Consider the following 16,336-nt stretch of genomic DNA (forward strand, 5'->3'; position numbering starts at 1 on the left):
GCATATGCATACAGACTCGAAGCGTTGATGAGAAATCGAATATATACCCGTTCCACAAATTGTTTCCTGCTCAATCTCTCGCTGCAGCTCTAACTAAATGGCTTATTGATTCCTAGTAATCCTTCTAGAAACTACCATCAGAATCGCGGTCATACTCACCCTCCTCCTCATCTTCCGAATAATGCATAAGAAAAGGATATTTACTCATTATGCATAAACCTGGCGAGGGGAGGCTGAATGGCCAGCCACAGTCAAGCAAGTGACGTAGCATGTTGTTGCACTTTTGGGGACTTTTCGAGGTTATTGGGAGTTAGCTATTGTGGAAGGTCTCGCTTCCATTGGGTTGGCAGCTTGATATTGATTGATCGAGAAAGTAAAAACAAAGAATATAGCATGCCGTTACACTTGAAGAGCTCTCTACCCAGCAAGAACCTCCTCCTCCACCTTCCCGTCAGCCGTGACCAGCTTCCTGACGCGAACCTTCTTCCCCCGCGTGCTAGCCCTCCGCGGGTCCCTGGCCTCGAAGATGTCGTCCATCTCCTCGAGCGTCAGCCCCTTGGTCTCGACGAAGAAGAAGTACATGAAGGCGAACTCGAAGCAGTCCCAGAAGACGAAGAAGACGTAGACCCAGTAGCGGCCGCGCGCGAGCGCGAGGGGCGCCGCGAACGTGTTGAGGAACCCCGCGGCGCCGCCCGCCAGCTTGTACGTGCCCATGCCCTTGGCGCGCATGTCGTTGCTCATGACCTCGGCCGGGTAGATGGGCTGCATGGACGTGAAGGCGAAGGCGAAGACGGCGCCGAACAGGAAGATAAACGCGATGCTGGCTGAGGACGACTTGGTGCTGCCCGTCGTCTCGTACCCGGCCGCCGTCCCCGCCGCCAGCGACAGCGACACGATCAGCCCCGCCGTCGCGCCGAGCAGCATCTTGCGTCGGCCGATGACGTCGTGCATCCGCGCGCCCGCCGTGGCGAAGACCCAGCCTACCAGGGCGTAGATGATGTTGAGCAGCAGCTTCGTGTCGGCGTCCTTGATGCCCACGTTGTCGAGCAGGTAGGGCATGTAATACGATACGACGCTGTAAGGGTATCAGCCAGCAATTCCCAGGTGACCATCTCGTTAGATATGCCAACCCCTTTTCTGCGTAACGGGCTAGATGAAAGGAGTTTGATGCCTACTTGTTTCCCGAAAACTGGCCAAACCACGCAAACACGACGTTGAGCATAGTCCGGTACCGCCTCGCCCGGGTTCGGACCAGCACGCTCAGGTCGAAGAAGTTGCGCCACTCGGTGATGGGCTCGACGCGGAGGGACTCGATCATCTCGGACATCTCGAGGTCGACCAGCGGATGGCCCGCGTCGCCGTTGGCGTGGTACTTGACGAGGAACGCGCGGGCCTCCTCGTGGCGGTCCTTGCCCACCAGCCAGCGCGGCGATTCGGGGAAGAAGACGATGAGACAGGCCACGATGCCGGGACAGACCATCTGCAGCCAGAGCGGCAGGCGCCAGTCGAGGTCCGCCGTCGTCGCGTGCGCCAGGTGCTTGTGCGCGCCGTAGACGGCCGACGTGGCGAGGATGGAGCCGAGGTAGTAGAAGGTGTTGTACAGCCCCGCCAGGGTGCCGCGGTACTGCGGCGGCGCGACCTCGACGAGGTACAGCGGGCTGGCGGAGCAGGCCAGCTGGGCGAAGAAGCTGAGCAGGAAGCGGCCGCCGACGAAGACGCCGAGGCGCGTCGCCGTCGCCGTGACGACGGTGCCGACGGCGACGCCCGCCGCGCCGACGAAGATCAGCCACTTGCGCCCCAGCCAGTCGGCCACCCACACGAACAGCGCCGCGCACATCTGGCCCACCTGGAAGATGGCGAAGACGAGGCCCGTCGCGGCGGCGCCGTTCGGGGCCAGGCCGTAGTAGCTCGTGAAGCTGTCGAGGACGTTGATGGAGCCCATGAGGGAGCCGTCGAAGCCTGGGGAATAATAGTGGGTGGTTCAGCTAGGCACATGTTTGGATGCCGGTAGACGTAGTAGAGAGAGAAGAGGAAAGCACTCAGAAATCCACACTGACCGCTCATGGTGGAGTTCAGGAAGCATATCGTCGCCAGCATGTATAGCTGGATATGCCCCTTGCCCCAGGGGTTCGGTTTGTGCTTCTCCATGATCACGGCAAAGGCCGTGTTGACGCCTTCGACCTCGCCTTCCTCGATGATCTTCTTGCCGTCTTCCGTCAGCGCATGCTCGCCCAAGTGCGCGGCGCTATGCGCATGTTTGGTCTCGGCTACACAGGCCATTTTGATAAACCGGGGGAGTTCTGAGCCCGCGGAACGAAATGCTTCGCCTGTAACTTTCGATATGAGATTCTCTGCGAAAGCGCCTTTATTCGCTTCACAAAGAAACAAGCTTCTCGAATGATACCGAGGCAGCGGGAATGGCTTCCATGTGTCTGTTGAAGATGGCTCCTCCCCCGCATCCATAGTGCAACCCCCATGTAACCCCCGGACTGTCAGCAGCCCACGTTACATGCGTCTCCTAGCGCTTCCTCAAGCCTACCCCGGATTGCTTCCGTCTTCGTGCTGATAAGCTCCCAGCATCGGCAGCTTTTGCCCCGACGTCCGGAGGATGCGACGATCACTGCCGCGCGGGTAAACGAGTTCCGACACTGTCGACCTCCGCCCAGCACGGGACCCCGCATTGTTTGGACAGTCCAATCCCTGGATATGGATGATTTGGAGAAAGTGTTTTGCTGGCGAATGCGGAGAGATGATGATTCTTGGTTCCCCAACCTGCGCACTTGGCTTCGCAGTGGGGGTCATACATGTACCTAATCGACTCACTCTGTTAGGACCCCCCAATAACTTCGTCGCCGAAACTGCATTTTCTTGCCCCAAAGGTCATCCGTGTTCTGCTTTCGTTCCGATACCATATTTCCACGTCGGGAATCGCCTTCATGTCAGCCAGGAAGGCCACTCTGTTCAATTCGACACCCCTCCGAGGATGGACCTTCAAGCAGGGCGGCCGCTCGTCGGACGGGGAATGGCTGGGAGCGGGCGACCCCCGACAGAGGTCCATCGCGACCTGTTCGCGAACGGCCAAGCCCCTGACTACAGGCAGGATCTCAATGAGCTGGCGGTACGGTGGATCGCGGACGAGACCTGGACGTATCGCACGACATTTGCCCGGCCGGAGGACCACGGGAAGGGACAGGACGACGGTGTCAAAATGGTTCTGAACTTTGAGGGGCTCGACACGTTTGCCACCGTGTACTTGAACGACGAGCCGATTCTCTCGTCCGACAACATGTTCCTGCAACACCGCATCGACGTGACGTCCAAGCTGGCCGACGCCAACACCCTGGAGATCGAGTTCGAGTCAGCGCGCCTCAAGGGCCTGGAGCTGGTCAAGCAGCACCCCGAGCACCGGTTCATCGTGCACCAGACCGAGATCTCGCGCGGCCCGGTGCGGAAAGCGCAGTACCACTGGGGCTGGGACTGGGGCCCCATCCTGATGGCGTGCGGCCCGACCAAGCCCGTCGCCCTCGAGACGTACGCCTGCCGCCTGGCGGACCTGTGGGTGCGCTACGAGCTCTCGGCGGACCTGAAGACGGCCCGCGGCGTCGTCCAGGTCGCGCACGAGGGCGCAGGAGAACCTCGCGTGGAGCTGGTCAACAACCAGACCGGCGCGGTGGCGTGGTCGTCCGCGGCGGCGCTGCGGGCGGCCCGGTCGCAGACGGAACCCGACTTGTACGAAGCCGCTTTCGAGCTGCACGACGTCCAGCTGTGGTGGCCGCGCGGCTACGGCGCCCAAGCCCTGTACACGGCCCGCGCCCTCGCCGAGGTCCCCGACGAGCAGGGCCGCCCGCAAGTCCTGCACCGCCTCTCGCAAACGACGGGCTTCCGGCAGGCCGAGCTCGTCCAGGCGCCCGACGCGCACGGCCGCTCCTTTTACTTCCGCGTCAACCAGGTCGACGTCTTCGTCGGCGGCAGCTGCTGGATCCCACTCGACAACGAGCTCTCGCGCCACCACGCCTCTTCGGGGGAGTCGTCGTACGAGCGCTGGATCCGGCGCGCCGCCGAGGGCAACCAGACCATGGTCCGCGTCTGGGGCGGCGGCGTCTACGAGCCTGGCGCCTTCTACGCCGCGGCCGACGCGCAGGGGGTGCTGGTGTGGCAGGACTTCATGTTCGCGTGCGCCAACTACCCGGCCTACCCCCAGTATCTGGACAGCGTGGAGCGCGAGGCGCGGCAGAACGTGCGGCGGCTGCGTCGACACCCTTCCGTCGTGCTCTGGGCGGGCAACAACGAGGACTACCAGATCGTGGAGCGCTACGGCTTGCAATATGACGTCTCGGAGAAGGATCCGGAGAGGTGGCTGGAGACGGACTTTCCGGCGCGCTATATTTACGAACATCTCTTGCCTAAAGTGGTGGAGACGGAGACGGTGGGGGTGCCGTATCATCCGTCTTCCCCGTTCGGGGACGGCACGTCGACGGTGCTGAAGGTCGATCCGACCATTGGTGATGTCCATCAGTGGAACGTTTGGCATGGCACCATGCAGCCATACCAGCAATTACCCGAGATGGGAGGACGGTTTGTGTCTGAGTTTGGCATGGAGGGGTACGTTTTTACACCATCCCTGATCACTATTTACCCCTATCCACTCTACTGTTCCCGTCAATCCCTAGTCTGTCCCTGTTCATCCCAGAGCATAATGGCCATCCCTTGAAAAGAACAAGCTATACTAACGCCGACAGGTACCCCCACCTCCACACCCTAGAGACCTGCCTCACCCGCCAAGAAGACCGCCGTCCCGGCAGCATGGCGATGGACTTCCGCAACAAAGCCATCGGCCACTCGCGGCGCCTCGCCTCCTACGTCTCGGAAAACTTCCAAGCCCGCGGCGACCTGGCCGGGTTCGCGCACCTGACGCAAGTGATGCAGTCCGACGCCGTCGGCGCCGCCTACCGCGCCTGGCGCCGCCAGTGGGCCGAGCGCAAGTGCGGCGGCGTCCTGGTCTGGCAGCTCAACGACTGCTGGCCCACGGCGTCGTGGGCCGTCGTCGACTACCACGGCCTGCCCAAGCCGGCGTACCACGCCATCCGGCGCGCCATGCGGCCCGTCGCCGTCGGCGTGCAGCGCCGCTTCCGGGACTGGACGGCGCGGCCGGCCGACGGGGAGGCGTGGCAGCGCGACACCGGTCATGTCGATGTGCGCGCGCTGTGGGGGAGGTGCGGTTCGACGTGTGGGTCGCGAGCAACGGGCAGAAGGATGACGGCGGGACGACGAAGGCGCGCTTGACGGTGCGCTTCGTTTCGGTTGCGACGGGGCACGAGGTGGCGGAGGCGCTGGTCCGGGACGTGGCGGCGGTGGGGCGGACGAACGGCACCGTCGAGGTGCTGCGCGACGCGACGGTGGAAATTCCTCCTAGGAGCCAGCGGGACGCCAGAAACCCGAACGACGTATCCGTGCCGGACCCCTTCGTGATCCACGCGACACTACACATCGACGACCAGCTAGTCTCGTCGGACTGCTCCTGGCCGGAGCCCATCAAGTATCTCAACTTCGCCGACCGCGGCGTCAAGGTCAGCTACCCGGACAAGCTCACGGCCGTCGTCACCGCGGAGAGGCCGGTCAAGGGGTTCGTCTTCAGCGAGGTGCCAGAAGTCTCGCTGAGCGACAATGGATTCGACGTCATGCCGGGGGAGAGGCGAGAGGTTAAGACGGCGTCGTTCTACGCCATGGATCGATTAAAGTGGCGGTATGTTGACATGGACTAGCCAGTTCTTCAAAAGCAGTGTAAGTCTCAAATTATGACGTAAACATCCAATTGCATCAACATATAACTCGCCCAATCTGCGAAGGCCCTTAGGAGCGCGAATGCTCGAGGCCTTCAATTGGGTTGAGCCTTCTTTCATCAGGAGACTCAGTGCTGACACATGGGTACTTCTCTAGCTATTGCAGTCCCCGAGATTGTGTACATAGACACTACTAGCTAAATACCTACGAGATCATGCTCGATCTTCTATCGTACATACATAAAAGTTTTCCAGCAAAGTGCGCTCCCCAACCTTTTTCCCTTTTACTCCTCGCAGCGATGGGTCACTCAAAATCAGACACCACTTTGCCAAACAAATATTTGGGTAGCCATCAACCAATGCCAAAACATATCCTTCTACAGAAGAAGTAGGGTGCCGTAAACTCCTTCATCATGTCCCTGTAGTAATTAAACGAGACATCATCGACAATGAGAAGCGACCATCGCTTTGCGCTCTTCACACATAATACAGCCCTGCAAACAGCCCATCCAGTCATAGGCAGCCAGCATCGAACGAAAATCATACAGACTAGCTCAATCATCAGACCGATTTCACACATCTCAAGCCTCATCGCCCATGACACTGTCCACGTCGACAGTGTCACTGGCCAGGGCTCCGCCACTGTAGAAGGCGCGACGGGTAGCACCGCCGCCGCTGATCTCGAGCTGGTTGATCGAGTCGATCGCTTGTGTGAGCTTGTTCATCTCACGCCGCAGCTGACCGCGCTGGACGGCGATCGTGTCGTCCTCTTCCATCAGACGGGCGTATATGGAGTCATCTCGACCTAGAGAAGAGAACCAAGTTAGTATAAAGACCATCGCGAGCATAGAAGAGAAGGTGGAGGAGAAGTGAAAGAAAACATTGCTAGACATGTTGCAGTAGTAAAACCCCAAACGCAACATTCAATGCGGAAGCTTTCCCAGCGATAAAGGATAATCGTGAACTTGCTTACCTGCTTCACTAATCTGCAACTTGTCGTCGAGGAAGAGATCCAACGAACGTCGGGCAATCGGCTTCAGCAGATTCGCGTTCATGCTAATGGCCACGCTTCTCATGAAATGCATGGCGGCAGCGATGTAATAGCCACGCACGATGGCGGCAACCTTGATCTCGGCCGCGTAGGGGTCGTCGCCGAGCCGAGGCAGATGCTTGCGCATGAAGTCGTTCTGCTTCGCCTTGTCCTCCTCGCTGTTGCCGCCCATGTCCCAGGCGAAGCCCGCTACCCGCAAACGGTTCATGTTGCGGGCGCGTCGCAGCACCATCTCCTCCTGCTCCTTATATCGGTTGTAGTTCTCTTCATCTGTGACGAACATCCCTTCCATCTCGGCACAGTACAAGTCGAGCAGCTTGCCGGCCTGGCGCTGGGCGGTCTCGTTGATGAAGGCGCGAAGGTGCTCGCGCGAGGTGGCGTAAATGTTGCGCCGGATGAAGCTGTGCATCGAAGTTTCGAGGGCACGGAAGATGACGTCCTCGTACATGACGATGGTATGTTGCCGGTACAACTCGAGTGCCGGATGCCAGTTCTTAATGGCCTTCTGGATCAAGGGGTCGTACACTTTCTGAGGAATCACATCGGGGGCATGCCCGGGGTCTGACATCTCTGAATCTCTTGGCGGATAGTGGTGATGCTAAGACCCTGTCGGCCGAGATTGTAGAACTGTCGGAAGGGGGATTGGTCCTCGTTAGGCACGGAGGTCGGGGCCGGTGTCGCTCCCGGTGTCGCTCGCATGGATGACGACGCCCTGGGCCAGTCATTTTCTGGCTTCACCGGAGACAAGTCCACAGCGCCAGCACGAGCACGCTTGCTAGGTGTACCGCGAATGGTCGAGTCGCTTGACCGGACTCGCTTCCGGTTCGAGGGTGTGTCCCCCATGGTGTTGGATGACGTGTCATCGTCTGACAAATTGAGCTCGATGATAGGTGGCGGATCGTCGTCCTTGACTAGGCATGTCGGCTTCATTTTGAGAAGGCAGGCCTGGAATTGCTTATTCAAGGTATTCCATTCAGACAGAAAAGCGTTATCCTCGATTCCGTCTTTGACATCCGAGTAGAAGCGGAGGAGGCTCGACTTGACCTCGTGCTCGACGTTGTGGGGAGCTCGGGCAATTCGCTCAGCCTCTGTTTGACTTCACGAAGGCGCTCGTTGATCTTGAGCTTTATGGAGGGCAAGCTATCGGTGAATGCATCGCTGAGTCGCCGCGAGATGAATTGCGTCAACATTTCCACTCCGCACCGGTCCTGGAAGTGTTGGAACTCATTAGGCCAATTGCTAGGACCGGTGTGGAAGAAATGCTCCTCCCATTGCGTCGCGCTCTCCAAGTGCTCATCCTGCGGACGAGAGGTGATGAAGTAGCCCTGGCCAACTCTATGTTTCTCGCCTCGAAGAATGGCGAGCCAAGCGGGCGGGTCTTGAATCAAATCGGCTTTGGTCATGATACCGATTGTCCGGTTTTGGGCCTATTACCAAGTTTAGTGAGTGAGAAGACGATCGATCAATTGCACTTTTAAAAAAATTGAACTTACTCGGGCGTCACGGATGATCCCCAAAGAGATGGAGTTCTCAGGATCATGGTTCATGGGGAGTGCCCACATGATGATAGCTCGCTCGCGGCGGACATAATGGCTTGTCAAGTTCTTGACCACTTGGACAATGTACTCATCCTCCTCCTTGCTGGGTGCTAAGAACACACCGGGAAGATCGTAGAAACTGAGGTCGGGCAGACTGGGTCCCTTGACCTCGAGTGCCACGATGTTTGGCGAAAACTGAGCTTCCGTCTCGGTCGCGGCATCCTCAAGGCGGGTCTCCTTGGCGTAAGCACCTTCTCCAGGAACGAAGAGCTCGGAGCTGCGACTGTGATTCAGGATAGCCACCTGCGCCCAACGAAGTACTTCTTCAATTTCTGCCTTGTCGAATATCGTCTTGAAGCTTCGGGTCTCACGATGGGACTTCTTAACCCATGGTGGGAAAGGGTTGGCTTTGGTCACGTCCGACTTCTTGATAGGACCAGTCGGGCAATAATCGTAGTCAAGCTGCAATGAGACAGTACACTGCCAGACCGGTTCTCGGTTCCGACTCAGGCGGATGTGGATGGGGCATCGCGTGCAAACGCCGCCCGAGCGGGGAAGGTTCAGCTCGGCCAGGCCAGACATGAGACTGGACTTGCCAGACGACTGGTCGCCGACCATGACGAGCTCAGGCAGCTCTGCGACATGTTGTATGCCGAGTTGCTGCAGCTCTCCGACTGTGTCGTTGCATGCCTTCAGCTTCATGCCGATGTCGGTGAAGCTGCGATGTGTGAAGCTTGCCTGCACATCATCATGTGATGATGGCACGCTGCTGCTGCGTACACTCTCTCTGACGCGCATCTCCAGGATGAGAGGGTCTTCACCTTCACTCTGTCTGGTCTCCTGAGTAGCTGTGGGGAGATTAGTTGATGACGCTGGCAAGATGAAGATGAAAAAAAGAAAATACATACGGGCTTCGGACCGGCGAAACCGAGTTCCACCGTTGCCTACTGATGAGGCTGGCGGCCCGTCTGAACGAAGGAATCGGGAGCGTGGTGCAGCTGATGAGGGCGGAGCCAAGATGGGAACTGTCTTCATTGTCTCCGAGACCTCAGATGCTGGCGGAGAAGCATTGCGCTCCCGTTTGACCATAAAGTGAGGGTTCATGATGCCGCTGTGTTGATACAACTGCAATTGGTGTCAGTGCTTCATGTTGATGGCAGGTGATGGTAATGTTGATTGAGGGAAGAAAGACTTACTGAATGGGTGATCCGTAGTTCCCAATGGTGTTGTACAGATCAATTGGCAAAACACCAAAAACCACCAGGTGCAGGTGCGGTAAAGTACAAGTGAAACGCTCAAGCAAACATCCCCCAAAGAATCGGAGCTGGCAGGCAGAAGTCCAAAACCTGACAGGTCAAACAAAACGAACGTCGGCCAGCTTGGTGATAGTTGCAGGCGAGTTCGATTGGAGGAGGGATGCGGTTTCCAAGTGCCACTGCTGCAAGCCTTCTCGCACCCCTTGAAGCTGCAGGTTGCCGTCTGTCCTCGCCTGGCCAGTAGTGTCTGCTAGCAGGAGGCCCTGAAATTGCGGCCGACACTAACAAAGTCGATCCAGGTACCGAGGGAGATCTCTGGAGGTGGGCGTTGCCAAGGGTGGGAGTCGACGTGGTTGGTCGCGGTGGTTTGGAGGTGGGGGGATGCTCGTCGGCACAGCAATTCACAGGGCCCCATACAAAGCAGTAGGGGAAGGCGTGAAGGGGTTGTGAACTTGGCACCAGAACTGGCAAAACCCTGCGCGAAAAAGCAACAACTTGTACGTTGCAATGGCCTGCCCTCGAAACATCCAGTAAAGTGCTTGCATTAGTGCCGTCCAACCAATTGATACAATCACGGATAATGGACCAGAATGGCTCGACGGTTAGGAGGGCGCATCAACAATCACCAAACGGAAGACAATCGATCGAGTCCACTAATTTAATGCAGATGAAATGCAGCAGCAAACACCAATCAGTATTACAATAAGGTAACTACATATCGCTCCATCGAAAGATCTTGCACAAGAAGATGCAAAATACCTTACGAGAGACTTTGAAAGCAAAGGTACGCCCAAAATATGCCCAAACAATACCCCTAAATGTATGCTACTGCTTCGCTCAACTCTATGCTTATGTGCTGGAAACAAACCTCTATATGCTATGCCCACTGTTACGCAATATATACCATTCTACCACCCGCACTTTATATGTATCCAAACAAGGTTGGCTGCACGTAGTACAAACTCAATTCGGGTCCGCCCGCATGGAAAGGGTCGGTTGTGATGCAAAGGATCAATCCACTACTCGTATTTCGTTAGCTATTTTCATCGTCTGCTCTGCCCCAACTCCGCCATCTCATACGCACCATTCCGACCCAGGACCGGTCCTCCCCTCCTCCTCATCGCGCACTCTGCTCCAGCCGCCCCGCCTGTCCTCGCGCTCCTGCTCCTCGGCCGAGCCGGGGGCCGGGTGCGGCACGTCGCACTCCCGACTCGACAGGCGCGGCCAGTAGCGCCGGTAGCTCCAGAAAGCGACGACGCTGCCCAGCAGCGAGCCCGTGCACACGTCGTAGACGTCGTGGCGGTAGTCCTGGCAGCGGCTCATGGCGATCATGGCGGCGCCGACGACGGGCGCCAGACAGACGAGCGCGCGGCCCAGGTCGCGGCGGTCGCGGAAGATGCGCAGCTGGCCCGCGAGGAACAGCGCCGTGTAGCCGAGCCCGGCGAAGCTGAAGCTGCTGTGGCCCGACGGGAACGAGCGCCAGCCGTCGTGCAGCGTGTGGCCGTCCGTCTCGGCGCAGACGGTGAAGTCGACGAGCCGGTGCTCGGGCGTGCCGGCCCGCGGCTTGCAGCGCGCGAGCAGGTCCGGCCGCGGCCGCCCCACCGTGTTCTTGACCACGTCGGTCAGGAAGCTCGTCAGCACGATGGCGATGGCGAGGCCCAGCACCGTCGTGTGGTGCTTGTGGAAGGAGGCGCGCGTCGCTAGGGTTTACGAGCACGACGGCCACCAGGGGGCAGAAGGCGGCGTAGACGACGTTCATGGCGACGGGCACGCGCTCGACCTCGGCGTGGGGGAAGGCGATGGCCAGGTCGGAGATGGAGAAGAGGCGGTGGAAGGGCTCGACGAGCAGGACGATGAGGATGTAGGCCGTCAGCAGGGGCGGCGAAGCCGATGTAGTCGGGGGCGTAGGAGTGCTACAGAGGTGCGGGTTAGTCTCGAATTCGTAGGCTTCAGAAAGACACGAGCACAGGAGGTGAACGTACTGTCCAGAAGCGGGCCACGGAGCCCATGAGGCCTCGATTGGCGGCACTGGCATTGGACGGCGCCATAGCTGCAAGTCACCGTCGACGAAGACTTTTGAAGATGTTCCAGAGCATGTTCTCAAGGGTGCCCGCCAGTGACCTAATAAAGTGGTGGTAAATAGTGGGCTGTTGGAATTAAGACATGGGGATCGCGTGCCTGGTTAAAATGACGGGAAGATCGACAGAGTGTCTTTGGTGCTTGGGCTCGGGCAAGCTGTCCATCTAGCCATTCTACAGGCCAGGGCGCAGCTGCTGGGCGCTAACCGCTTAGCGGGACAAGGCCTAGCTCAGCGGACATCTTTTCTTCATTGCTGGCCCAGTGTCATTGGGGCCCCACTAGTGCTCACCTAGGTCAACAACAAAGTTGCATCACCCAAAGTCAAACAAACTTTCTAAGCTCGTTGCTCTGCTCCAGCACAACGACACCTTCAAACCCTCCCCCAGTGGCATTGCCGACAAAATGCTCAGGTCTACACACAAACCGTCGGGCAACGCCCCTCCTCCTCTGCCGCCGGGATGGACCGAACACAAAGCCCCGACCGGCCACACCTACTACTTCAACACCGCGACCCAAGAGTCCACATACAAAAGACCCGGGCTGCTTGAGACGCCAGCGCCACCGCCGCCGCCCTTCGCCCCGGCCAACCCCAACACGAGCTTTCTGCAACACGCCGCGATACCCAATCTCTCCAATCCAGCCGCTGCGAATGCGTGGCAAGCGCAGTTCAACGCACCGCCGCAACAAGACCACCAACAGCATCGAGGCGGCTTTGGAGGCAGAGGCGGCCGGCATGGCGGCGGCGACAGACCCCGTCCGCAACCGTACGACAAGCCAAAGTCCAAGACGCCGATTCCCGGCTGCGAACCATGGGTCCTAGTGTACACCAAGTACGGGCGCCGATTCGTCTACAACCCCACGAAAAAGGCGAGCTACTGGCGCATACCCGAGAAAGTCATGAAGGGCATAATAGAGCTGGACATAAAGGGGATACAAGGGAAAGCAACAGGAGACAAAGGCGGGAGCGCAGAACCTGCAGCAGAGTCTAAAGAGGGTGACGCCGAAATGGCTGAAGCGCCCGCCGAGGAAGAAGAGCAAGAGATTGGTTCTGATTACGAAGAGGTCGAAGTCACCGACTCGGAGGGCGAGCATGACGACGAAGACGGCGAGCACCCCCATAAACGTCAACGGACCGAGGAGGCAGAAGAAGAGAAGGGGCCCGTTGAGTTCAGCGAAGAGGACTTTGCCGCTCAGCTGCAAGCCATGGGCGCAGACTATGGACTCGACCCTGGCGAGTACGATGACGGAGACCCCGAGGCTTGGCCTGAAGGTGCCGAGGGTCTGGAGATATCCGAGAGCGACTCCCGCGAACTCTTCAAGGACTTGCTGGTCGACCACGGCCTGAACCCGTTCTCGCCCTGGGAGAAGCTGATCGACGAGGGATCCAGCCTGGTGGACGATCCGCGCTGGACCGTCCTGCCCAACATGAAAGCTCGCCGCGAAGTGTGGGAAGAATGGAGCCGCGCCCAGATCCAAGTAGCGAAGGAGCGACGGGCCAAGGAGGAAAAGAAAGACCCGCGGATCCCGTACCTGGCCTTCCTGCAAGCCAAGGCCAGCCCCAAGCTGTACTGGGCCGAGTTCCGGCGCAAGCACCGCAAGGAGCCGCCGCTGCGCGACACGAACCTGTCGGACAAGGACCGCGAGAAGCTGTACCGCGACTACGTAGGGCGCCTCAAGCTGCCGCTCGAGACCCAGAAGAAGGACCTGTCGGCCCTCCTGCGCAGCGTGCCCCTCAAAGACCTCCACAACAAGACCCCGCCCGAGAGCCTGCCCTCCCAGCTGCTGGCGGACATCCGCTACGTGGGCCTGCAGCCCTCGGTCCGGGACCCCCTGGTCAAGACGTACATCGCGACGCTCGGCCCGCCGCCGGAGGAGGGCGAGGCCGCGGACGACGAGGCGACCCGCAAGGAGCGCGCCGAGCGGCGCAAGCGCGAGGAGGCGCTGCGCGAGCGCGAGCGGGCCGTCGAGGAGCAGAAGCGGCGGCAGCGGCGGCAGCTCGAGCACGGCCGCGCCGTCCTGCGCGAGGAGGAGCGCGAGCTGGAGCGCGCCCAGCGCGTCGACGGCCGGAAGGGCATACAGAGCCAGTTGCTGGCGGAGAGGGAGAAGAAGGGGGCGGATCCTGTGGCGGACAGTGGCGGCCGCGGGGATGGGGACGGCGCGTAACCGCGTGGTGAGAAAGCGGTATGTGTTCATGTAACATTGAAGAACAACGGCGTGTGGCAGGCCGGCGTAAAGAATCAATATGCGGAAGAATCGAGACATGACTACATCACTTCAATGCTTATATCGATACGTATACCTTCGCCCTAACAATGGTGATTCTGGTTATCATAATTTGGATTCATTTCATTCATTTGCCACCTCTATGTAACTGAGAAGGGGGCTTCATTTGTAATATTGACGCCCAGCCAGCGTGTTGCCAATAGCGTTTCACGAACTTGCCGTCTGCTATACCATCAAAGCCCGCCCTTCCGCCAAGCCTCCGGTAGCTTTCGATCCATCCCCGTCCTCTCTCTCTCTTTCCTTTCGTTTCACAGCAAGTAGTGGTTGAACCAAGTGACGGCCTGGAGGAAGGCCTGCTCCTTGGCGAACTTCTGCTGCTTGTTGGCCAGGTCGCAGCGGACGGTGAAGCCGTGCTCGGTCTGGCTGTAGAGGGTGATCTGGTAGGGGTGGCCGCCCTCCTTCAGGATCTCCTCGGACCGGTGCCGCTTCTCGGCCGGGAAGATGGCGTCCGTCTCGGCCGCCGAGATGGCCAGCGGGCCCTTGAAGCCGGCCAGCTCCTCCTCGTCCACGAACGAGGGGTGCGCGAAGTAGCCGACCGAGATGGCGGGGTAGTGGCGGGCGACGTACTGTTTGGAGGGGGGTGGTAGTGGTATTAGCGTAAGGAAGCACATATATATATCTATACACGACGCGTGGGGGGTCACAAAAAGAAAAGGCTGGGTATTATCGACGTACCTTGGCGCCGAAGCAGTAGCCCACGCCGCCGATCTTCTTGACGCCCTTCTCCTCGCGGAGGTACTTGACGGCGGCGACGACGATGGGGTCGACGTGCTCGGGGGTGTGGGGGGTTGTCGCCGGTCGAGCCCTTGGTGAGCCAGGCCATGAAGTCGAAGTCGTCCGGGCGGTTGAGGGCGAGCGGGTCGCCGTTGAACAGGTCGATGATCAGGCAGAGGTACCCGTTGGCCGCGAACTGGTCCGCCATCAGCTTGCTGTTCTGCCAGATGCTGATGATGTCCGGCAGGTACAGGATCGCCGTGTCCTGGGCCGCCGCCACGCCCGCCGGCGGCGTCGCCAGGTACGCGTCGTACGCGCCGACCTTGAAGGTGGTGCCGGTGGGCTCGCCGCTGTAGTGGGGAGGAGAAGGGTCAGCGTGGCGGTTCGTCTCATCGTCCTATCACCGTGTCTAATTGTCTTGCTCGGCGCAACGCGGAGGAAGGAGCTCCCGCGTCCAGCTTAGAACATCAAAAACAAGTGGCATGATTGTTTTCTTATTTCCATCAAAAAGAATACTGGCCAAATGCAAGACTTTACGTCTCGCAAATCCGTATGCGACTGCCCATGCCAAATAAATGCAGGCATGGTGACGAAATGGCGAAGGGTGGCGGGGTAAAATGGCACACTCACTCATGCTTGACGCCGACAGTGCAGCACTTGGCGGGAGGGTTGGAGGCCATTTTTGGAGGATGTTATGATGTTTGAGAAAGTAAGGTCGATTGGAAGAGATTTCAATGGTCTCGATGTTGTTGAGTAGAGGCAGGAGCAGAAGAACAGAGAGGGAAAGTAAGCAAGAAATGCGAAGTTTTCCCACACATCCGGCGAGGAGGAATCCCTCCGCTTAAAGGGTCTCTAGGGTCGGGCTCCTGTGAGATCCAAGGATGCATCCATCGGAAACAAAAGAGGGGGCGTTCAAGCCCATAACGGCCGTCGAGTATTGCTTGTTCTGCAAGCCGGCACTGCAGACTGCACCATGCTGACTGACCGAACACCGAGTCCACCCTTCGAGATGCAAGCTTATGTCGCACAATGGGTGTTGCGGGTGGAGAGGGTGTCGTACCTACATCCCTACGTTACATGGTTCGCATCTGCTTCTATTGCCTGGATTCGACGAGTAGCAAAGAGCCTCTGCGGACACGAGCCCGCACCGGCGCCGGACAGGGCGGAGTAGGGCGGGTTCCTTTACGTCACCAACCACTAGAGATGGCGCGCTGTAGGGCACTTTCTAGAAGAAAGCTTGTCTGTTGATTAGTGAGATTCCCACGATTCCCACGATTCCCGCCCCCGCCTTTGCCGAACGGCGGTTTCGCTACAGAACGCCTCGACATTGGACTCGTTTCGTCCATGCTTCTGGCGGTCAACTGTAGGGAGCAAGGTATTCCCCCATCATCAATTGATGGCAACTGAACATCGTACAATGCATGGAGAACGAATACCATTATGTATGACACGTCTGCCGTCTACCTTCCATTCAAGCTCCTAGGGCGACTTCTGCTTCCATGACGCAAAGCGAAACAACTATGAGTGTCGGGTGCTGTTCCAGTCCACTGTAACCACCCCGGCAACGGCATTACTTTCAGGGGTCCTCTCCTAACCAATATTAGCCATTCAATCCGCCACCACCTCCACCGTAGC

General features: G+C 58.8%; 6 protein-coding genes across 6 annotated transcripts; 2 read left to right on the forward strand and 4 right to left on the reverse strand.

Annotated features, from left to right (window-relative positions):
• Positions 1 to 417: 417 nt before the first annotated feature.
• Positions 418 to 2,280, reverse strand: PG998_006504 (sugar transporter; the record flags this gene model as incomplete). The annotated part of the gene is made up of 3 exons (XM_066873322.1): positions 418 to 1,075; positions 1,176 to 1,959; positions 2,058 to 2,280. The coding sequence occupies 3 exons, from the start codon at positions 2,278 to 2,280 to the stop codon at positions 418 to 420; spliced, it is 1,665 nt and encodes a 554-aa protein (XP_066733419.1).
• Positions 2,281 to 2,983: 703 nt separating this feature from the next.
• Positions 2,984 to 5,762, forward strand: PG998_006505 (uncharacterized protein; the record flags this gene model as incomplete). The annotated part of the gene is made up of 3 exons (XM_066873323.1): positions 2,984 to 4,602; positions 4,671 to 5,193; positions 5,214 to 5,762. The coding sequence occupies 3 exons, from the start codon at positions 2,984 to 2,986 to the stop codon at positions 5,760 to 5,762; spliced, it is 2,691 nt and encodes an 896-aa protein (XP_066733420.1).
• Positions 5,763 to 6,361: 599 nt separating this feature from the next.
• PG998_006506 (dynamin family protein) lies at positions 6,362 to 9,473 on the reverse strand (the record flags this gene model as incomplete). The annotated part of the gene is made up of 6 exons (XM_066873324.1): positions 6,362 to 6,585; positions 6,754 to 7,356; positions 7,398 to 7,927; positions 8,035 to 8,258; positions 8,325 to 9,217; positions 9,278 to 9,473. 6 exons carry the CDS (start codon positions 9,471 to 9,473, stop codon positions 6,362 to 6,364), a joined length of 2,670 nt encoding a protein of 889 aa, XP_066733421.1.
• A 1,226-nt stretch (positions 9,474 to 10,699) lies between these two features.
• PG998_006507 (PAP2 superfamily protein) lies at positions 10,700 to 11,660 on the reverse strand (the record flags this gene model as incomplete). The annotated part of the gene is made up of 3 exons (XM_066873325.1): positions 10,700 to 11,302; positions 11,352 to 11,538; positions 11,608 to 11,660. 3 exons carry the CDS (start codon positions 11,658 to 11,660, stop codon positions 10,700 to 10,702), a joined length of 843 nt encoding a protein of 280 aa, XP_066733422.1.
• Positions 11,661 to 12,106: 446 nt separating this feature from the next.
• On the forward strand, positions 12,107 to 13,867 carry PG998_006508 (Pre-mRNA-splicing factor dre4; the record flags this gene model as incomplete). The annotated part of the gene is made up of 1 exon (XM_066873326.1): positions 12,107 to 13,867. One exon carries the CDS (start codon positions 12,107 to 12,109, stop codon positions 13,865 to 13,867), a length of 1,761 nt encoding a protein of 586 aa, XP_066733423.1.
• A 368-nt stretch (positions 13,868 to 14,235) lies between these two features.
• Positions 14,236 to 15,381, reverse strand: PG998_006509 (Hydrolase; the record flags this gene model as incomplete). Its single annotated transcript, XM_066873327.1, has 4 exons — positions 14,236 to 14,553; positions 14,663 to 14,758; positions 14,808 to 15,051; positions 15,332 to 15,381. 4 exons carry the CDS (start codon positions 15,379 to 15,381, stop codon positions 14,236 to 14,238), a joined length of 708 nt encoding a protein of 235 aa, XP_066733424.1.
• Positions 15,382 to 16,336: the final 955 nt, after the last annotated feature.

Source organism: Apiospora kogelbergensis (assembly GCF_038363985.1).
Source record: "Apiospora kogelbergensis strain CBS 113332 chromosome Unknown utg000003l_segment0_segment0, whole genome shotgun sequence".
NCBI classification, from domain to species: domain Eukaryota; kingdom Fungi; phylum Ascomycota; class Sordariomycetes; order Amphisphaeriales; family Apiosporaceae; genus Apiospora; species Apiospora kogelbergensis.